Raw genomic sequence first — 21,516 nt, forward strand, 5'->3', positions numbered from 1 at the left:
CATCAGGCCCCTGTGGTTGGGACCTCTAAAATGTTGGTGCCCTGAAGCTGTGCCTTGTCACCCACCAAGTAGCAAGAGGGATCCAGAGGGGCACACATTTGTCAGACGCCAGGCTGTGCTGAGCGGTGATCCTTCAGAGTATGGGCAGTTTAATTAGGGCATGGATAGTTGGAGACACTGGTCTCTTAACCTCTTGGCCTAGAGAACCCTGCCCATGCTCCAGTGTCCAGAGTTAGGACAGCCTTGCTGGGTTCTCTGCTGTGCCCCTCTTCTGCCAGGGCCTGGCCTCCCAGGAATCTGGGAAGCCCTCATGGGATAAAAGGCCCCTAACTCCTGGAAACAACCAGGATCCCATCCATTCAAGGTACCATGGGGCAGGCCCAATCCTCAAACCAATGGCACTGTGCACAAGGAGAGTAGAGGAGGCCGAGGCCACGGTCAGGGTCCCTAAACCTGGGTTAGGGTAAAACGTTTGGAGTCAGAGCCGCATCCTTCTCTCCTTCCCAACTCCCAGGGCATCCTTAGGCAAGGTGTACTGCCCTGTGCCTCTGTTATCACAAGGTCACCTCTATACGGTCAGGTTCTGGAATCCAGAGGAGGGACAGCCTGCCTGCCTTCAGGTCCCTACACATCTCAGCACTGAGGCCATGCCCATCTGCCACACACTCTGCTGTGGTTTGCCTGTAGACTCAGGGTTCCTGTACTGCCAGGCCTTTCTATTTCAACTTTTAAAACAGAAGAGACATTGCCAGGATCCCAGACTCTCTGACTTAGATCTAAGGCCGACACAGGGATCACCTGACTCCTAACCGGCTCTGCCTGCCCAGGACCTCTCAAGGGAAGCATGGCGAAGTGTATTAGCTTAGCAAGGACCATCCAATTCATCTTTATTTGTCCAACACCACCTGGAGTTTTAAGTATGAATATTAACCTTGATGCTTTTTAACTATTGTATTAACTTGCTCAGATTTAGAAATACTGTTTTAAAAGAAAAAGAAGAAACTTTTTTAATTTCTGTATTTTTTTTCTGTATTGTATCCTATGGGACACTAGGGGTTTTATATGGTAAGACACCTAAGGTTTTGGTAAAACATTATCAAATATATATCCAGACGATTCTTCCCTAGAAGAAAAAACAATCTCTATGCCTGATTTAAAAAAAAAAAAGTTGAAAAGAGGTGGATTTTTCCTTTATGGTGCTGAAAGGAAGACGGAGACTGAGGAGAAAATAAACCCGTGAGGAGGCTCAAGCTCGGCGTCTTGTTCTAGCCTTATTTTCAGGACAAACTGGGGAGAGCCTGTTGACTTCCAGAGCTGATCCCAGCCTAGGGACTTTGGGAAATGACTGAGCACACAGCCCAGGTCTGCCACCTTGGTTCTACTCGGTCCCTCCCAGATTGTTTCAGAACTGAGTGGTCACTTGCAAGTGCACGCATGGGTGGGCAGAGGTGGGACGAGGCTGTGGCTGACTGGGAATTTGCACTTTCTGCTTCAGCAAGATTAGGCCATCACAGCAGGGGCCGTCAGACAGACAGACAGACACAGACAGACAGACAGGAGGTGGCTACTCTCCTAGTTTTCTTCCCAGTGCCGTCCCACAGGAACTGCTGGATGATGGTCTTGTGAACCACAGCCTGGCATCTGGGTCTCAGGGCTTAGCAATCCACCTGCTAGTGTGCACTAGGGACACAAATGTTTACGAATGTGGCTTGGTAAAGCTGCTTGGGGTATCCTAGTCCTCTCAAACCAGACCCTAACAGGGTCACGACGCCCCAGGGGCCCCAGGGAACTCCCTGGGAGGCCATTCTCTCTCGGAGACCTGGAACTTCCTTGAAAGCAGACAGGCCAGGCAGGTTCAGCTAAGCTGGCAGTCCTGCACTGGTCCTAATGAAAGCCGCTCCTCAGTTCTCCAGGCAGAACAGGAAGCAGCACAGTCCCAGGGCTTCCTAGATTCTCAGGATCACAAACTCTTCTCCCTGGCTAATTCAGAACTCTTCAGTCACTCGCCAGCCCATGCTGCCTGCCACACCTGATGCTGTGCAGATGTCAAGTAGGTGCACACAAGGAGATAAGTTCCTCAGCCTTGCTTCCCCATTGAGCCACAAGCCATTCAGAGTCTGCAGCCTGCTGGCCATTTTATTTCTCAATAAGAGATCAGCTCAAGGTGTCTGCAAGCCTAAACTCCATGGTGATGTCTCCAGTGAGGGGGTGAAACTCCACAACATAGCTGACTGACTGAGGGTCATCCAGAGGCACTCTGAGATCCAGCGTGGTGCTGAGGAAGTACACAGCTTGCTTGCAGTGCGGGTTCCAGCAGCAGTCCCCCTGCATGAAGAGCAGCAAAGGATGAGGAGGGTCCCGGCACCCAGGCCACCTTCCCAGCGCATACAGTGCCAAATAACCTGGACCACCCGGGAGCGCTCTGCCCCACACAGGGACACTCAGAGCACAAGGGCTACAAGTAGCTCTAGGGCAGACACACACTCTAGGCTTCGTGCCGTGGGCCTACCTTGTCTTCTGCAGGGTTCATGAGGCCGGTGCTGATCGTGCTGTCTGGAGTGAGCTGATACTCCATCCACAGGACAGCCCCATGGCTCTTCCCTGGTCTGGGAGGGAATACAGAGCCAAGCAGTCAGCAGCCATGGGGGAGTCCAGCAGCACTCTTTCTGCTTTTCTGAAACCTCAACCAGTGCCATCCCTCCCAGTCAGGAGTATATTTATTATTCCTTACTCACGTAGGTAAAGGCTAGACACAACAGAGAGCCAGAGCAGCCGAGCTCTCAAGCGCACAGTCCTTACAGCCTGAGCACGGAGACCTCTGGGTACAGCTGCGCCCAAGGGCGGACAATGAAGATTCCCTGGACAGTGACATCTGCCCTGCCCTTGCTGCCTGTCCCTGGTGCAGAAGAGCTCTGACATATGGCTCCCATAGGTAGGAGGCAGCACCTTATCTACTGTGAAGGGAGCTGGAGCTGCGTGGGGTCTCCCACACCTTGCAGCAAGTAGCCTCACCAATCCTGACCTGCTTTAACTCCTAAGGGAATTCAGGAAAATGGGCCAGTGGGTAACCATAGTAACCAAACTCCTATTTGCAGTTTGGCTCAGGGTCTGCAGGTAGAAGGTGAGCAAGGCTCACCCCAGTTCTCCTTCACCCGCCCATGCCCAGAGGCCGTGGGACCCATCCCCCACACCCCCAATGCAAAAGCATAAGTCCTGGCCCAGGAGTTAAGAATCTCCAGGCTGTTTGTCCTTCACAATTGTGTGGCTGCTAAGCCCCCTACAGTCTTCACCCCACAACTCCCAGCAGCTCCCACTCACCTTGTCAGCTCCATTGTGCCCTTGGATTGCATAGGCTGTTGGGGGATGGGCTGCTGGAAATCAAAAGTCAGGATTTCTTGAGGCTTGGAGAGGCTTCTGCAGGGGTATTCCCACAGTGGATGTGGCTCTGCCTCTCTGCTCTCTCGGAAATCCAGGGAGTGCTAGAGGAGAAGAGAACATGGGGTCTGTAGAGACGAACTGCAGCCAGCCAGGGACACCCTTGTCTCTGTGGCCCAATCCTCCTGGGCACCTGCAGTCATGTGGAGCAGCATGTTGTCACAACCTGGGCTCCTGGTCACAAGAGCCAGATCTCTCCCTTCCATGTTCATCCATCAGAAAGCCACTTTGCCTCTCCAAACCTCAGCTTCCTTTTCAAACAGGAATGACAATGCCTACTCTTGACCAAATGTCTTTGTTTCGGGAGAAAAAACCAGGCAGGCACTCACCTCTCTCTGGCACTGCCCACTACATGATAGCACCCAACAGGGGCTCAGAAGCTCAGAGAGAGGAACGTGTGAACAAAGCCAGTGGCTGGGAAAAGCACAAGGAGGCCATGTGGGCAGAGGAAGGATGGGGACATTGCCTGGATGAAGTGAGACCAGGCAGGAGGCTCAGCTAGAGTTGGGAACTCACTGTAGAAAAGGCAAGATACAAAGGGGTGGGGGAGGTAGGAGGCCAGGCCAGAGAGGCTGACAGAGCTGGAGCTCCCTGCAACCTGGTGGGGAAGCACTGAGAGGAGAGGCACAGCGGCAGGGGGATGCCAGAGCAGAAGGGCTGCAGCCTGGGAAAGCACGAAGTCAACCAACCCCTGACAGCGCCCAGCAGAGATTCTACCTCTGTAGACATCTCTTCTTCGTCCTCGTCCTCGTCCTCCTCCTCCTTTTTTTGTGACAGGGTCTCTTTACACAGCTCTGATTGTCTTAGAACTCACTATGTTCACCAGGCTGGCCTTGAACTCTTGGGAGATCCCCCTGCCTCTGTCTCCCACTGGTTTAATGACAGGGCCACCATGCCTTGCAGCCATCTTCTTCAAGCTTTATTTTTAATAGTTTAAATTATGTGTGTGTGTGGGTGGTGCGCATGCCTCTGTGTGTGGAGGGGGTACACATGCCTCTGTGTGTGGAGGGGGTACACATGCCTCTGTGTGTGTGTGGGGGGGTGCATACCCCTCTGTGTATGTGGGGGGATGCACACGCCTCTGTGGGGGGGGGTAGGGGAGGGTACACACACCTCTGTGTGTATTTTTCCCACGTTCAATCCAGATGCTGAAGCACGGGACTGGTATCATGCAATGGTTCTCAGTTAGTGCTCATAGTGGGTCAAACAAAATGGCAACGCTGGCCTCATCATCTAAAGCAGACACTCTCTCTGTACCATTCACGCTGCCCACGCTAGGCCCTGCTAGAGTTCTGTGTCTGTGTGAAAGGTTGGGTAGGATGTATGAGCTGAATCTCAGAGCTGTATGCCTGCCTACTGTCTATGTTCTCAGCGACACCAGACACTGAACCTCAGAGCACACGGATGTTGCGCAGGTACACTATCACCAAGCTATATTCTGGGTCCCCTGCACCCTCTATTAAATGGACTCTGGGTGTTGTTGTTTATGAGTATGTGTGTTTTGTCTACATGTATGTCTGTTTACCATTTGCACACCTGATACCCATGGAGAGCAGAAGAGGATATCACACTCCCTGGAGCTAGAGTTACAGATGATTGTGAGCCACCATATGGGCGCTGGGAATCTAATGGCGGTCCTCTGGAAGAGCAGCCAGAGCTCCTAACTGTTGAGCTATCTCTCCAGCCCTTTGAGGGTTTTTTGTTTGTTTTATTTTTTAATTATTTTTTTAGATTTGAGGCAGTCCTGCTGAGTATCCTAGGCTGAACTATTAATCATCTCATCTCAGCTCCAAGTGGAATAACACGCAGCAGGTTAGACAGCCTGCTCACCTTGATCATATCATCCATGATGTGCACATCAAAACCTTCGCAGTCACCGCAAGGACTCCGGATCCGCCACAGGTCCTGTGGAGGAAGAACAGTCCTGGTTACCCACCTGGGCCACAAAAATGGCTGCATGGACATGGGTCAGGAGAGACGCTGGCCAGGGTGACACAGATCTTTAATCTCAGTGCTGGGGAGGCAAAGGTAAGCGGATCTCTGTGAATTTGAGGCTACACTGAGAGTTACAGGCCAGCACTGACTCACAACAAACCAACAGGCAGACCCAGAGGCATAGCTCGATGCTCTTCTACACCAGACACAGACCACCACCCCCACCATCACCCCCACCACCACCCCCACGGAAAAAGCCACAAAGACACCGAAGAGCTAGAGTGGCCTGTGTAACAGACTGGTCTAAGAATATGTAAACTGACATGACACTAAGTCTCCTCCTAGGGAAACAATTACTTAGAACTCCTAGACTGAGGATGCTGTAGGCAGCTCTCAGGGACCTGGAGGTCTGTGAACACAGCATGAAAGGAGAGAAGGCCCCCAGCACACTCTGGACAGTCCATCTCCTGCCTTAGCCAGGTTAGAATAAGCACACTTTTCTACAGCCACTCTTCAGTCACGAGAGCCAAGACCCGTATGGAAATTCCATTGGGTAAATAACAGAAAAATGCCCAGAAATTAAGAGATGGAAGCATGAGGCTAAGATAGAGCCATTCTCTTACAAGAATATCAAATGTGATTCACTCTCCATTTCAGGTACAAAGCACTTCAAAATCCTTTTAATAAAAAAATGCCTTTCCCAAAATGACTTGGTGACTACTGTGCTTCTGCTTTGATGAGAGAATTCAAATGAAGCTTTTCAATTCCTTCTTGCATAAAAAAAGAGAAGTCCCCATCTCGGAACGCTCTAACAGCCGCTGCCTCCATTCTCCTAAGAGCACGGCGAGCTGCACAGTCACAGCGTGCCTCCTGAAACACTTAATTTATGTCTTTAATTATTCTGATAAGCCACAATTGTAAAATGACAACACACAGTCATTTCCATTTCATATGTCAAATTACTGCTTTTTAAAAGTGCAACCACTGATGCAGAAAAGAAAAGTGTCGTCGGCAGGGCCCAAGCTGTTCCCTCTGCACTCAAGCACTCTTGGGACTCTCGGGCACACAGCCTCCCCACCTCTGTTGCTTTTCCATAGAGTCCTGGGTCACCTACCCTGAACTCCACAATCACAGCATGCAGTGAGGCAGCCTGAGGCATCACCACAGCTCCAGGTGCTAGGTGCTGGTCCACAGAGGTACGGACATACCAGAAGTACAGGTTGTGCCATGGCAGCAGGCTAGTGGTGAAAAAGGGTTCACCCAGGAGGAGGGAGACCTGGCAACAGGACAGGAAAAACCAAGTGTCAGGAGTGAAGCTAACACGTGAGGGGCACTCAGCAATTTCACGGGAGCATGTAACAGTCCGTCTGTCCGTCCATTCATTCATTCACTCATTCATTTACTCATTCATTCCCTCAGTTAACAAATGAACATGCTCCTGAGGATACAGAGGACAGCAGAACAGAGGAAGGACACAAACAGGGGAGGGGGCAGTCGTTACTGGAAAGAAGCCGAGGTTAGGTGCATGCAGGGGCTTCAGAGAGGGCTTCCTGAAGGAATTCTGCCAATCCACAAACAACTGTTTCACCCCAGTGTATCCATACCAGATGAACAACATGTCATTGTCAATGAACCCAAGCAGATGTGGACACTGGCAGCAAGGTTCCTGGCAGACGGCATTTCCATCACCATTTGTGAAATAAGCAAACAGGTTTATGACTAAGAGTCAGAAGTCAGACCAAAGGGCAGAGACCAAGCAAGGGTGTGAGTGAAAGCAAGGCCCTCTAGACCTAAGTCAGGAGAGGATGTGGGCAGGCCAGTGAGAGGAGGCCAGACCAGCCAGGATTCAAATAGCTAAGGAGGCCCAACTTGCCCTGAAGGCAAGAGGCCTTCCTAAAAGCTTTAGCCAGGGATTCAAAAGATAGAGCATGTACTTTAAAAGATCCTTCTAAGGACCATGAGGTATACAGGCAGAACACTGCAAGTAGAAAGGTGACTGGCGACACTCCAAGGGAACGTTACAGCACTCAGGCTGTGTGGGCCAGGAAAGCCCAGGCAGGGTCTGAGACTCTCCATGGCCTCAGTGAACGGGAAGCAGAGGACGGGCAATGGACACAGCACAAGTCAGACCAGGGTTCACCCTGAAACTACAATGTATATGGAGCCTTGAATATGTTAAGTGTAAGAAGTCAGTTAGAAAGGGCCATGTAGTGCATGATTTCAAATATATTATTCATCTAGAATAGGCAAATCCCCAGAGACAGAGAGTAAACTAGTGGCGGCCTAGAGGGTGGGAACACATGAGTGTAACCACCAATAGAAAAAGAGTATCTTTGAGAGTCATAAAAATGCCCTCAAGCTGACCTGGTGATAGCCGCATGCTTCAGTTACATCACTTGGCCATACACTTTAAATGAGTGACTTGTATGCTGTATGGATAAATCCCAGCTGTCATTTTATAAAAAGCATGAGGGGAAATAGGCAAGAGGCTTACACACATAATCAACCGAGACTTACACACAGCTGACAAGTACATGAAAAGATGCTCACGATCACTGGCTATCAAGAAGAAACAAAGTCAAAGCACAACGACAGCAAGTGTGTTCCCACTCAAAAGGAGAGAACACACAAGGAATCCTCGCACACTGCTGGACAACAGTGCAGCAGTCATTGCTTCTTCTCTTTATTTTTCTTTTCTTTATGTGCATTGGTGTTTTGTCTGCATGAATGTCTGTGTAAATGTCAGAAACGCAACTGGAGTTACAGACAGCTGTGAGCCACCATGTGGGTGCTGGGGATTGAATCCAGGTCCTCTGGAAGAGCAAGCAGCCAGTGCTCTTAACAGCTGAGCCATCTCTCCAGCCCTCAGTGGCTTCTTAAGAAGTCACACACAACCAGCCATGGTGACACAGGCCTTTAATCCCAGCACTCAGGAGGCAGAAGTAGGAAGATCTCAGTGGGATGAGGTGTCAACCTAGTTTAAAGAACAACCCTGGCTCAAAACACACAAAAGCCTGCAGGGAGCTGGTGTTTAGTAACCCAACCCCAGGGTTCCTTCCTGAAGAGCAGTTCTGGGGTTGGGGGGTGAAAAGGCTGAGCAGGAAGAATCCCCTGAAGGACTCTGTGTGAGGGGAAAGGGAGAGGCAGTCCTCTGTGTTCCTTAACCTCAACAAACCATTCTGCTCTCCTGTGAGAGGCACAGCTCACTGGGCTTTATACGAACTCTCACCCACTCTCATAGTGTTGAAGGTGAGGTCTTGCCTGGCCAAGCTACATGAGAGACATCACACAGCATTTAGCCAAGGCAGCAGGGTGGGACTTAGGCCACCTTGTGCTACTCTGTCCCCACCCAAGCAGCCCCAGTCCAACATGAAGTTCCCATTCCTTACCTTCTTGCCCTCCAGGTCTGCAGCTGTCAGCAACTCAGGCCGTTTATTGATGACACTGATTTTATCTTCCAAGTGGTTAACCTTGAAGATCTTTGAAAGACAGAATGTAACTGTTTACACTCATACATTGTTCTGGACCAGGGGAAAACAACTGCTGGGCAGAAGGTATATGCAGCTCTAGGGTGGAGTGCTGCCCGATGTGCCACTGGCCTGGTTCAATCTGCAGCGTCATAAAAAGCTAGAAACTAACACCTCTCAAAGTCACCACGGCTGCTGAGTGCTGACCACACGGCTCTGAGGCACCACCTTATCAGCTGTGCAAACATCTCTTTGGGGATCTCCTACAGACCAGGAAAAAGGTCATGAGCAAACGGCATCTCATCAGGCAGGACCTATATTGGTCTTGCAGTTTTGGTAGAGTAGGTCACTCCCAGGAACAAATCACTCAATTCTATTTACACAGAGATGTTAGCTTCTTAGTCTTATGTGAACTGAGAAAAGACTAAACTTCTTCAACTACAAGAACTAAAGGCAGAGCATAAACATTTGCTTCTGACTGGATGCCAGAAGCTTGGCATGGTGGTGCACAACTTTAATCTCAGCACTTGGGAGGCAGAGACGCACACCTCTGTGAGCTTAGGCCAGCCTGCTTTACACAGTGAGTTACAACCTAGCCAAAGCAGTTAAGACACAAGTTAGTGAGACCCTACCTCAAAAAAAGCAAACAAAAATCCTATGTCTGCCCCAAAGCCAAAAGGCCTGCTCTGAGTTACAGCCATGAAGCAGGACTGGCTCTGTCTTCCAGCTCCTGGTTGCCATGCAAAGTCATCCATCCCAGACTTGGGAGGACAGGTCCAACAGGCCCCGCATGAATCTGGTAACAATTGTCACTTACCCTTTTCATCAGTCTATAGGAAGCTACTGAACTCTCAACTGTAAACACCTGAAGAGAACACAGGACATGGAGTTACAGAGGGTAGACACTCAAGAGGAAAACCTTGTCAAGAGCATACTGAAAACGGCCTGGCCCTGCTCCCTTCCTGGGACACAGCTACACTGGATATTCACTCTAGAAGGTGGCTAACGCAGAATCCTATGCTGCAGCTACGTAGCCATTACTTGTTCCTGACCATATATGGAAACAATAAACGTCCTCAGCACCCAAACCAAGCCCACCACACCCACAAAAGCTGCATCTGCTTTGGTCCCAGAATCCCATGCCTGGACCACACCATGCCCTAACTCAAGAGCCAACCTTTAAAAAAGTGGACAACAACAAACTGGAAAAGAAAAATAAGTAGAAGACTGAAAAGAGAAGAAGGGCCCTCACAAAGCCAACAGAAAGGCACAGCCCAGTGGTACCTGCTCCGCTCCGAGGTGATGGGCCAGCATGGAGAGGAGACTGCCATCACTCACACAAAGGCAGATGCTACCTGGCAGCAGCACCTGCAGGAAGGGGCAGGATGAGCACAGGCTCCTCAATCCTCAGATCCTCCTGACAAGCTAACAGACGTGCTTCCCTCCCCATTTCCACCCACAGGCTTTTTTTTTTTTTTTTTAAGTTTTATTTTATGTGTATGGGTGTTTTGCCTTCATGTGGGTTTGTAACCACTGCAGGTTGTGAGGACAAGGAGTCAGATCCGGGTCCTTGGGAAGAGAGGCAAGTGCCCACAACCACCTTTGAGCCTCTCTCCAGGCCCAACAGATTTCTGAATACATCAGCTCTCATCTCTTCTTCCTCACAGCCAAGCTCAATTTTTTTGACACACACCCCCAACCCACCTGCCTCCTCAGCACACACTGTGGCCCTTACTCCTCACTTTCCCACCGGGGCCTGCTGTAGGAAACACCCTGCACAACCCAGTCAGAAGGCCCAGCTAAGACCTGCTACACTAGCAGGAAGGTACCTTCTAGTCCATGGTGACGAATTTCTTCCCCATCTGGCCCATATACCCTTCAAGGGGCTCCCTAAAAGTAGGGGTGCCTTTATGGGTCACAGATCCACTGGAGAAGAATTTATGCTTGGAGTCTTCTCTCCCCACAAAATGTATGCACGTGCAGATATATTTCTGTATACAACTCCAAGGGGTCCCGGAGACTCCTTCTCAACTCCACCTGGGCTGAAGCCCAGGTCAGAGAGCTCCGGGTCAGATTATATACTAGGGGATTTTGGAAAGGTGCAACAGATAAAAACAGAAGAGGCAGAGCTGAAGGTGGGGCTGTGATCCCAGAGGTAATTCCAGCAGAGCAGGTTTGGACGGGAAAGGCTCTCAAGGGAGCACTACGGGAAGAGAGAACACCCGACAGACCTCACAGAGCAGAGAACAAGGAGAATTCAGGACAAGCTCTCAGGCTCTCTAGTGTCTGCTCCAGATGGAGCCAAGTGAAGATAGTCCAGCAACAAGGAGACAAAACAAAATGTCAACACACCATAAGCAAAGCAGTGAGACCCCCCCCACACACAGAGGGACACTTACAGTCCTCAGGGCTTGGGCATAGTGATCAGTTCTGTCCTGATCATTGATTTCTCCAAACCGAGGCCGGTTCCAGAGCAAGTGAGCCTGACAGTCACACACAGGTCGCACTTGGTAGGCGCTGTCATTCTCATCAGCGCTGAGCAGGGAGATGAAAAGCCAAACATAAGTGATAAATACTCCACACTGGAGGGGCTGGAGAGACGGCTCAGCAGTTAAGAGCACTGACTGCTCTTCCAGAGGTCCTGAGTTCAATTCCCAGCAACCATCATTCCCAGCAACATGGTGACTCACAACCATCTGTAATGGGATCTGATGCCCTCTTCCAGTGCGTCTGAAGACAGCTACAATATACTCATACACATAAAATAAATAAATAAATCTTTAAAAAGAAAACATTCCAAACTGGAAACCAGAGATCACGAGGACACAGCACAGGGAATAACACCGGAACTCAGCCTAGACCCTGGGAGATGCACGCACAGGTCTCTCCGAGACCCTAGGCGAGTGGGACACCAGCACAGTACAGGTTACAGAGCCCTGTGAGTCTTTATTTTTCCTATATTTGTTTTGAATAAATCTTATCAATCTATAGCAGTTTCTACATAAACACAAACACACTGATATACCCACAAACTTTTGCTTTGTAAATTTTTTTTAAAGATTTATTTATTATATTTAAGTACACTGTAGCTGTCTTTTAGGCACACCAGAAGAGGGCATCAGATCTCATTATGGATGGTTGTGAGCCACCATGTGGTTGCTGGGATTTGAACTCAGGACCTTTGGAAGAGCAGTCAGTGCTCTTCCCCACTGAGCCAGCTCTCCAGCCCTTGTAAATATTTTTTTTTTATTTTGTGTGTGGGGCTGGGGAGTACCGTAACACAAATGTAGAAGTCAGAGGACAGCTTTGTGGAATTGGTTCTCTCCTGCACTATGGATTCTGGGGATTCAACCTAGGTCATCAGATTTGGCTACAAGCCCCTTCACCCACATACCGGCCCTTGCTCATTTTATTTTGTTCTGGTATAAATCTGCCCATTCAAATCTCTACAAGGTCTGTCCATAGACAGTTTACATCAATGCAGTCTCTGAGGGCTAGTCCTCCACCCCAACAACAAACAGGCATACCTGGTTCTCTGAAGGCTGTACCACACACAGTAGTCATCATGGTGGGCTACCAGGCACCGGGGTGAGCCCTGCACAACGGGGTCCTCCTGCGGCAGGAAGTACACACACTGCATCCAGTGGTCCCGCCACTGAAATGAGGAGCAGAGAGCCAGCTTTCACCAACCTGTGACAGCAATGCTTCCAACCCAGCAGCCCAGAGCCAACTATCAGCTGCACAGAGACATGGCACAGACTCTAAGTGCCTACTACGGCCCTAAAGAGTAAGAAAAAAAAATCTAATCAGAGAAGCCAGTGTCCCAAAAGCTTTCTGGAAACTTCCTGACTTTAGAATACATCACCGAGGGCAGTGGTCTTCTGCGGTAACTTGAGAAGGGACGAGTGCAGTTTCTGCTCTCCTCACAGAGCAGCACTGCCTTAGCTACGGTCACTACTGCTGTAAGGAAACACCATGGTCAAGAGCAGGTTGGGAAGGGAAGGGTTTATTTGATGGATGCCTCCACATTCCGATAATCATTGAAGGAAATCAAGAGGCGCTCAAGCAGGGCAGTAGCCTGAAGGCAGGAGCTGAGGCGGAAGTCGTGGAAGGGTGCTGCTTACTGGCTTGCTCATCATGGCTTGCTCAGGTCTGCTTTCTTACAGAGCCCAGGACTGCCAGCCCAGGGGTTACACAATGGCTAGGCCCTACATCAGTCACTCATTAAGAAATTTCCCTGCAGCTGGATCTTATGGAGGCATTTGACCAACCGACGCTAGCCTGTGTCAAGTTGACATACACTAGCTAGCACAAGAGCCAACGTTCTTACCTTCACCTGCTGGACTGGGAGTCATATTTCATTGGAAGGAAAAATTCTCTGGCTCACAACCAAAATTGACCTAGTTGCCAAGGGGAAACCTTGTTTTAAGCCCTCTTGGGAGATATGGAAGGCTTTAAAACACAAAATATCCTTTTGTCTTCTAAGTGGCTTTAAAACACAGGAAGGTCAAATATAATACATAGTATCTAACTGGATCCTAGACTAGGAAAACAAAAGCTAACACTTAAGGACAATTAAGGAAATTTCTTTTCTTTCTTTTTTTTTTTTTTTTGGTTTTTTTTTTTTTTTCCGAGACAGGGTTTCTCTGTATAGCCCTGGCTGTCCTGGAACTCACTCTGTAGACCAGGCTGGCCTCGAACTCAGAAATCCACCTGCCTCTGCCTCCCGAGTGCTGGGATTAAAGGCATGTGCCACCACGCCCAGCTGGTTCTTGTAAGTATCAAAGAGTCAAGTTGTCAGGTATTTGTAATTTACTATCAAATGACTGAGCAGAAACAGAGTGCAGTGAGGAAAGGAAGCAGAGACACAGCAAGCGTGGAGAATAGTAACAATTATTAATTAAGCTGAAGTAAAGGGATGATCAGTGTCCTCCTCACTTACTCTGCCATTCCACAATTGATCCAAACAACAATTAGGAAAATAGGGGCTGGGGAAGATGGCTTAATTGGTAAAGAGACTGCTGCAAAGGCTTGCGGGCCTGAGTTTGAATCCCCAGCACCTATGTAAGCTAAGCAGGTGGTGTCTACAACCTGGGATGTGGGAGAGGGCAGAGGCATCCCTGAGTGGGCAGCCAGCCGAGTCAAATAATAATATGAGTTTCAGGTTCAGTAAGAGATCATGTTTAAAAAATGAAGATGGGCTGGGCAGTGGTGGTGCACGCCTTTAATCCCAGCACTTGGGAAGCAGAAGCAGGCGGATTTCTGAGTTCCAGGCCAGCCTGGTTTACAGAGTGAGTCCCAAGACAGCCAGGCCTACGCAGAGAAACCCTGTCTCGAAAACAAAAAAACAAAAAACAAAAAAAAAGAAGACAGAAGGTGACTGCCCTTTGGCCTCCACACATCCATGCAGAGGCCCACCCACAGGGACATATGCACACACTAACAGTACTAACAAGTACATACACTACATTCACATAGCTCATACACATACCACACTGTTTCACACACACCCAAAAGCTTAAAACAAGTCAGTTTTTATAGTTTATTCCTTTGAATTAAATGGAGTCTTTAAGAGAAGTAAAATATTCTACATTGTGAAACATGATTTACAGAGATTCTGACTGGACATTTAAAAACCCAGAGCAGCCAGATGGTGGTGGCACATGCCTTTAATCCCAGTACTCAGGAGACAGAGGCAGGTGGATCTCTGTGAGTTTAAGAACAGCCTGGTCTACGTAGTGAGTTCAGGACAGCCAGGGCTACAGAGAGACTTTCTGGAAAAAACAAAAAAACAATCAACAAAACAAAACCCAGGGCGTCAGATGTTAGGCAACGATTCTATCACTGAGTTCACTTGAGCCCAAGTTAACCTTTAATAAATAGTGATAATCCTTACATATAGGTGCTGGAGAGATGGCACAGTGGTTAAGAGCACTGACTGCTCTTCCAGAGGTCCTGAGTTCGATTCCCAGCAACCACAGGGTAGCTCACAACCATCTGTAATGGGATCCGATGCCCTCTTCTGGTGTGTCTGAAAACAGCTACAGTGTGCTCATAAACATAAAATAATGAAAAAAAGTTTTTTTAAATCTAACATATAAAGAAAACAAGTAGAAAAGATAAAGCTATAGTCACACAAATATGTGTGGGACGGTATAAAACCATAGCAGGAAGCCTGGTGGGTAGAGCAGGTTGAGACCCTGGAAACCCACACCTGAGATGGTAGGTGCCTCTCTGCTCCCTGTCCCCTGCCAGATTCTTGTCCTGGAACATGTGCCACACTTCACATAAGGAAACTCAAAGACATGTACAAATGACAAAGACTATGATACAGAATAAAACAAGCCATTATTATTATTATTAATTTTGGTGGCAAGGAGACAGGGCCTCACTATGTAGCCCTGGCTGGCCTGGAACTTGTTAGATAGACCAGGCTGGCCTCAAATTCAGAGATACACCTGCCTCTGTCTCCTGAATGCTGGGATTAAAGGCATGCGCCACCACACCTGACCGGTATATTCTTATAACCTATAATATATATGCCTTGGTTTTTAGAAAATAAGGTGTTAGCATTTGAAAAAATAAACTATCCTAAAAAGTCGGTGCCCGAGTTAGATGTGTAGCACAAACCTGTGATCCCGGCCCTGAGGAAGCTGAGGAAGGCGGACCATGAACTTGGGCCAGCCTGGGCTACCTTGTGAGCTCAGGCCAGCTTGTTATATAGCAAGATCTTGTCTCACACAAGGAAGTAAAATTAAAAAAAGACATCTGGCTCAACTCTAATAGGGTGACCACCTGCTCATTGCTATTTCTAGAAACTAAGGGAATTAGGTCTTGTCAGACTCCAGTGGCAGGGATGCAAATGAAGGCAAGGCTTGCTGCACTTGCCTGAGACATAGCTCATCCACTGTTCCTGGATTTATCCAAAAGGCAGGTATCTAAGATGTCTATTCAAATATAAAGGCTAACAGAGGACAAAGAGCTTAGGTTCGCTCCGGTTTGTTATTTCTCCCTATACTGTATGAATTGAACCCTGAGTGACCCAGGGTTCCCTAACACCTCCCTCCCCCTCCCACACACGCTATACCAGGAGGCTGTGAACTCTGCACCTGTGCCCTGAGAGCTGCCTGTCCATTGACAGACACAGCGTGAGAGACACAGGTCCTTAAAGGTGGCCTTTCTGGTATTCGTTTCCTACAGAATTAAGGATACGACGGTTATCTTGCAAGTGCATCACTCTGCACACAAGCAAACATAACATCTGTCACCAAACGTTCTGATTTTTATTTACTAATAGGTAAAAGATAGTATTTCATTAGAGTTCATTTATGTTGTTTTATTGCATAGCAGTTTAAAGGTGAAAATTTATATGTTGACTAGTATTTCCATTTTCTAGTTCACATTCCTTGGCTCATTTACCCTGAGCTGGAGAAGGTGGATCCTGAATCAGTGGCAGTGAGGTTCTCCACTCCCAGTTGACTGAGCCCCCTGGACCACAGCAGAAGGTGAGGAGGTGCCTGACTATGCCAGGACAAGGAGAATGGCGGAACTAATTCACTAAGACTCTGTTGCTCACTGTGGCCACTGGTGTCAGCCACTCAGAGAGGTCCACCTTATGGCACACTGGCAGGCTGTGCTGATTTTATTTCTTATCATTTTTCTTTGTAATATTTGAGAGGTGCAAATATCTCAGTATGTATGTTCAGACTCGTCTTGGAGAGCAGGCCATTGTTCCTCATCATTGCTACATATTCAGCTGTGCTCACTATGTAGCGCAGGGACTCACGCATGCTATGAAAGTGCTCTATCACTGAGTACATTTCCAGTCCCTAGTCCTTGTATGTGTACATGTCTGTCTTCCCAAAAGACAATTTCTTCTTTGCCTTTGACTGATACAGTGATCTAGGGGTAAAAAGAAACAAAAGTTTCCTGACTTACACGGAATGTGCTCAGTTCCTGCCTCTTACCTGAAGCTCCTGTGGATCTGTCTGTGCCCAAAAGGGTGCCATGGTACACTTGATCTTGCCCTCAGGGTCCATTTCAATGTCCCACCAGGACAGAACCACCTGTGCTTGGCCAGACGCCAAAGGTACAAACTGCCTGCTATGGCACGCTGCCGAGCTGCTGACTTGCTTGCTGAAGTCCACACTGTGGAAGAATATTTGGGAACTGAAGCATAATTTAACTCACACACACCCCTCTGTTAAGTTTCCACAGAGACCTGCCCAACAATGGTACTGATGTGGAAAGGACTCAGCTAGGTTTCTGTTCCATAAAGGAAGACATCCAATCAAATGTCTCAAAGAACAGCCACCCAGGGAGGGTCCGCAGTACCTGAACATTGGCAGCACATCACTGAGGACAGTGAAGTCAGCAGGCGACACCTGGTTCAGCTGAATGTCACAGACTGAAGGCGCACCAGGACACCTCTCCAATTCTGAGGGGGGGACGATGACCTGCTCGCCTAGATTCGTGCGGACACGGACGGGAAACAGCTTGTTCCAGGACCACATCCTTCGGGACTCCACCAGCTGGGCGTAGACAGTTGCCCTGTGAGGCACTGCCTCGCAGTCTTCCTAGGTTTACAGCACAACAACCAACAACACAGCGGTAAGTCTGGTGCCTCCTCCCCAGCGCCTCACGCGTGTCCAAAGTTTCCATAGTTGCCTGCCTTAGTAACTCTAACACCTTCCCTGCCGGAAGAGTAAACTGCTTTCTGCCCTACTTCTTGAAAGAAGAGCAAGCACACCATGCCTAAAGTCATGATTATTTTAAAGACAACGTCTTGTTATGTAGTCTAGACTAGCCACCTACTTACAGTCTTTGTGCCTCAGCTTTGAGTACTAAAATGACTTAAGGTGAGTTCCTAGTTACCTAGAACCCTTAAATGTTGTGAGAATTTTGGTTTCTTAAAAAAAAAAAAATACAAAAATAGGACTGTGCTTTTGTTTCAATCCCAGGTGTGGGGACTATGATCTAGTCTAGAGACGAGATTTTACCAGCTGCAGGGAGTTTCTGTGATTGTGTGGTAATTTGAATTTTGGGAACTTTTCAAAGGGTATATAAATGCTATGGGGCCTCAAAAGGCAGGGTGGGTGGGTTGTTGATCACAGTTTCTTAAGCAGTCATACACAAAGAAGAAACAACAAAAAGAAGAAATTAGGTATATTGATGATAAAGATCAAACTTGCCCCAGGGAACTTGAGGGCCCTATAGCCGCAGGAAGCAGTCTAACCTCACCTGATTTCCCACCCTGTCTTTACTCAGGGATCTCTTTCCTTTACCCTTTTCCTTTTTCCTCTCTCATCTAGTGTTAAGGAGTTGGAAGGGCAGGAAAGGGGAGAAGAACCCCAGAACATAAGACAGAAGCCTTCCTGGATGTGAACACAACGAGCAGCCAGCTGCTCACTCAGGCCTGCTGGATTTGTCCAGCACACATGCGCATTTCTCTTGGGGGACATGAAAGTCTTCCTGACCCCAAACACTAGGGAACCAGGAATATTAAACACACTGGAGCCGGGCGGTGGTGGCACATACCTTTAATCCCAGCACTTGGGAGGCAGAGGCAGGCGGATTTCTGAGTTCGAGGCCAACCTGGTCTACAAAGTGAGTTCCAGGACAGCCAGGGCTATACAGAGAAACCCTGTCTCAAAAAAACAAACACACACACACACACACACACACACTGGGGCCTCTGCTTAATGGAGGAAATAAAATACCTGTTTTCCCAGCAAGAGGTCTGGAAGTGGACACTGACATGACTTGACATGACATGACTTGACATGACTTGATGTCTCTGTGAAGGCAGACCTCACCTAGATCCCCCACAAAGTTTATCCCACACTCTCCCTCCCTAGGCCTTTAGGGGAGATGTCACATGCATTTCAGCCTGCTGACTTCTACACTATCGGTCAGAGATGACACTAGATTCTAGGCCTTTTAGCCCTAGACCCCACCCTCATCCGCACTTGAGTTTCTATGCAGTCACACCTTATGCTTTATTGTACACCTAGAATTGGAACAGTGTGTGTGTGTGTGTGTGTGTGTGTGTGTTTGTTTTTTTGAGACAGGGTTTCTCTGTATAGCCCTGGCTGTCCTGGAACTCACTTTGTAGACCAGGCTGGCCTCGAACTCAGAAATCCGCCTGCCTCTGCCTCCCAAGTGCTGGGATTAAAGGTATGTGCCACCACCAGGAAACCTAGAACGGGAATGATTGTTGGGGGAGGGGGGGACTTTCCCCAAATTGTCCTGTGTTTTAAATACGCTGACAATGAAGCACCTGGCATTAGACTCCCCAAAGTCTGATCTAGGGTGACAAAGTCAATTGGACACCTGCAGAGTCCCCCTCACCTACTTGGCTGTGGTTCTAACTCCCTGCCTAGTAGTCCTATATCATTCTGCATCCATCACCAGGCCCTGAAAACCCAGCAGGGAAGGGGATTTTTCACAGCTGGGAGTTATAAGCCAAAGTTTCTCCAGTTCAGCACTACTGCCACCTTAGCTGCCAGGAACTGAAGGGAGGCCTGGGGCATATGGAGATTCTGAAGGGCTGTGTATGATGGCTGCAATCCCAACCCTCCCAGGGAAGGCTCTGAGCCACTACCTGGACAAGATGCTTGTGCGCATGCTCATAAGAGGGCAGTGCTCCCTCCCCAATCAGTTCTGTGTCAAACAGCTCCGTGATCAGAATGTTAGCACGACATGGCAAGTCACCATCTGAAAAAAAGAGATCAGAGTCAGAAACTCGTAACAGACTAGGAAAGATATTTATGACAAATACATCGAAGAGACACATCGAAAGTCGGACCTGGAGAAACGACTCAGGGGTGAGAGCATGCGCTGCTCTTGCAGAAGACCCAGGTTCCATCCCTAGCACACACATCTAGCAGCTCAGAACCCATTTGCTCCAGCTCCAGCTCTGATGCCCTCTTCGGGACTCTGCCCACAACTGCACTCACATGTTCAGGCATTTGTGCACACACACACACACACACACTTTAAAATAAATCTTAAAGAAAAATAAAAAAGTTCAGGCCATTGAGAGCAAATATTCATGCTGAAGTATCTGGAAATCTATCTGTAACTCACTTCCCAGTGGTTAAAAACCGTTGACATGGTAACAACAGAGTCAGGAATGGTCCTCTCTGCACTGCTCTTTCTGGTTTTGTCACCAACAGCCTGCTTGCACTTCTTTCAACTCTGGTATTTCTAAGAATGAGGGAAAGGATGGAACTTCTCAGAGCCTAGCATTTATCAAATGAGTGTAAATGTATGAGGGGCGATGCAGAGGAGCCTGGAAAAATGGCAGCTACACCAGGTGTGTCCTAATTCATCACATGAATGCAATGGATAGTTGAACAACTGTTGCCACACAGACTCAGGGTAATCCATCTCTGAGGTACAGGTTCCAAACTTAGATGCTAATTTTAAGGCCTCAGAGCAGACTCCTGGGGGAGACCACATCTGGAATTAGAAGGTAAGTAACAAAGTACCAAAGGCCCACGCCTAATCCTGACATTCAGTAGCCACACAGTGAGGCCAGCCAGGGCTACAGAGCAGACCCTTTCTCAGAAAACAAAAAACAACAAAAGTGAGAAAGAAGAACCAAAATTAGGAGACATAACTGGGTACTGGAAAAAAACAAAACAAAACAAAAAACCCAGAATGCAGAAGTAGCACCACTGTGGAAGCTAAAGAGGAAAATAGAGGAAGACTTCTAACTTGCCAATGAGGACCCTCTTGTGCAGGATACAGCAGTACACACCTATAGTCCCATCACCTCAGAGGCAGAAGCAGGAGACCTGTATGTTTGAGGACAGCCTGGGCTACATAGCAAAACAAAACAAAAACCTCAGCAAGCCACCTCTTAAGATGGGGGACTTGAAGCCAGGTGTAGTGCTGCACACCTTTAATCCCAGCACTCCAGAGGCAGAGGTAGGTGGATCTCTGAGTTCCAGGCCAACCAGGGCTACACAGAAAAACTCTTTGAAAGGAAGAAGAGGGAGGGTAGAAGAGAGAGAACTGTTAAAGCTGTCACTGGGGTGTGCTGACATTTTCAGAGGTTTAGTCCACTATCGACATGGTGGCAGGGAGCATGACCACAGGTGTGGTGTTGGAACTGGAGCTAAGAGCTACATCATGATCAGCAAGCAGAGGGTGCCTAGGCTTGGCATGGGCTTTTGAAACATCAAAGCCCATCCCCACACTTCCTCCAACAAGGCCACACCTCTTAACTTCTAAACAGTGTCACTCCCTGCTGACTAAGCCTTCAAACATATGAGCCTATCTATGAGGGCCACTCTACTCTAACCACTAAAGGGGCACAATGGACAAGCCTATGTGATTCCAACACAGGACGCAGAAGAAACTCCAATTTGGTGCCAACCTTGCAAAAGGAAGGAAGGAAAGAGGGAAGGAAGGTAGGCTGGGCGGTTTGCAGGTGAGTGAGAATGTCTCCTATACGCCTAGATGTCTGAATACTTGCTCCCCACTTGGTAGTGCTGTTTGGGTAGATGTAGGAGGTATGGCCTTGCTGGAAGAATTATGTCACTGGAAGTGACCTTTGAGGTTCAAAGCCACGAGCCACTCTCGGTTTTGCTGTCTGCCTCTTGCTTCCTGTTCAAAATGTAAGCTCTCGAGTTTGCTGCTCCAGCCAGCAAGCCTGACTACTGCCAAGTGA

General features: G+C 48.5%; 1 protein-coding gene across 1 annotated transcript in view; it reads right to left on the minus strand.

Annotated features, from left to right (window-relative positions):
- Positions 1 to 2,109: 2,109 nt before the first annotated feature.
- Positions 2,110 to 21,516, minus strand: part of Prmt7 (protein arginine methyltransferase 7) — a 42,048-nt gene continuing 22,641 nt past the window's right edge. The window contains exons 6-18 of the mRNA XM_021170781.2: positions 19,441 to 19,553; positions 17,172 to 17,413; positions 16,805 to 16,985; positions 12,365 to 12,492; positions 11,237 to 11,372; positions 10,122 to 10,205; positions 9,655 to 9,702; positions 8,760 to 8,849; positions 6,485 to 6,646; positions 5,266 to 5,340; positions 3,319 to 3,479; positions 2,510 to 2,606; positions 2,110 to 2,325 (exon numbers count right to left, since the gene is read on the minus strand). Coding sequence (XP_021026440.1) covers positions 2,155 to 2,325; positions 2,510 to 2,606; positions 3,319 to 3,479; positions 5,266 to 5,340; positions 6,485 to 6,646; positions 8,760 to 8,849; positions 9,655 to 9,702; positions 10,122 to 10,205; positions 11,237 to 11,372; positions 12,365 to 12,492; positions 16,805 to 16,985; positions 17,172 to 17,413; positions 19,441 to 19,553 — 1,688 coding nt within the window. The 3' untranslated portion in view covers positions 2,110 to 2,154. The remainder of the gene's footprint in view (positions 2,326 to 2,509; positions 2,607 to 3,318; positions 3,480 to 5,265; positions 5,341 to 6,484; positions 6,647 to 8,759; positions 8,850 to 9,654; positions 9,703 to 10,121; positions 10,206 to 11,236; positions 11,373 to 12,364; positions 12,493 to 16,804; positions 16,986 to 17,171; positions 17,414 to 19,440; positions 19,554 to 21,516) is intronic.

Source organism: Mus caroli, unplaced genomic scaffold (assembly GCF_978045245.1).
Source record: "Mus caroli unplaced genomic scaffold, Mus_caroli_1 scaffold_10, whole genome shotgun sequence".
Lineage (NCBI taxonomy): Eukaryota > Metazoa > Chordata > Mammalia > Rodentia > Muridae > Mus > Mus caroli.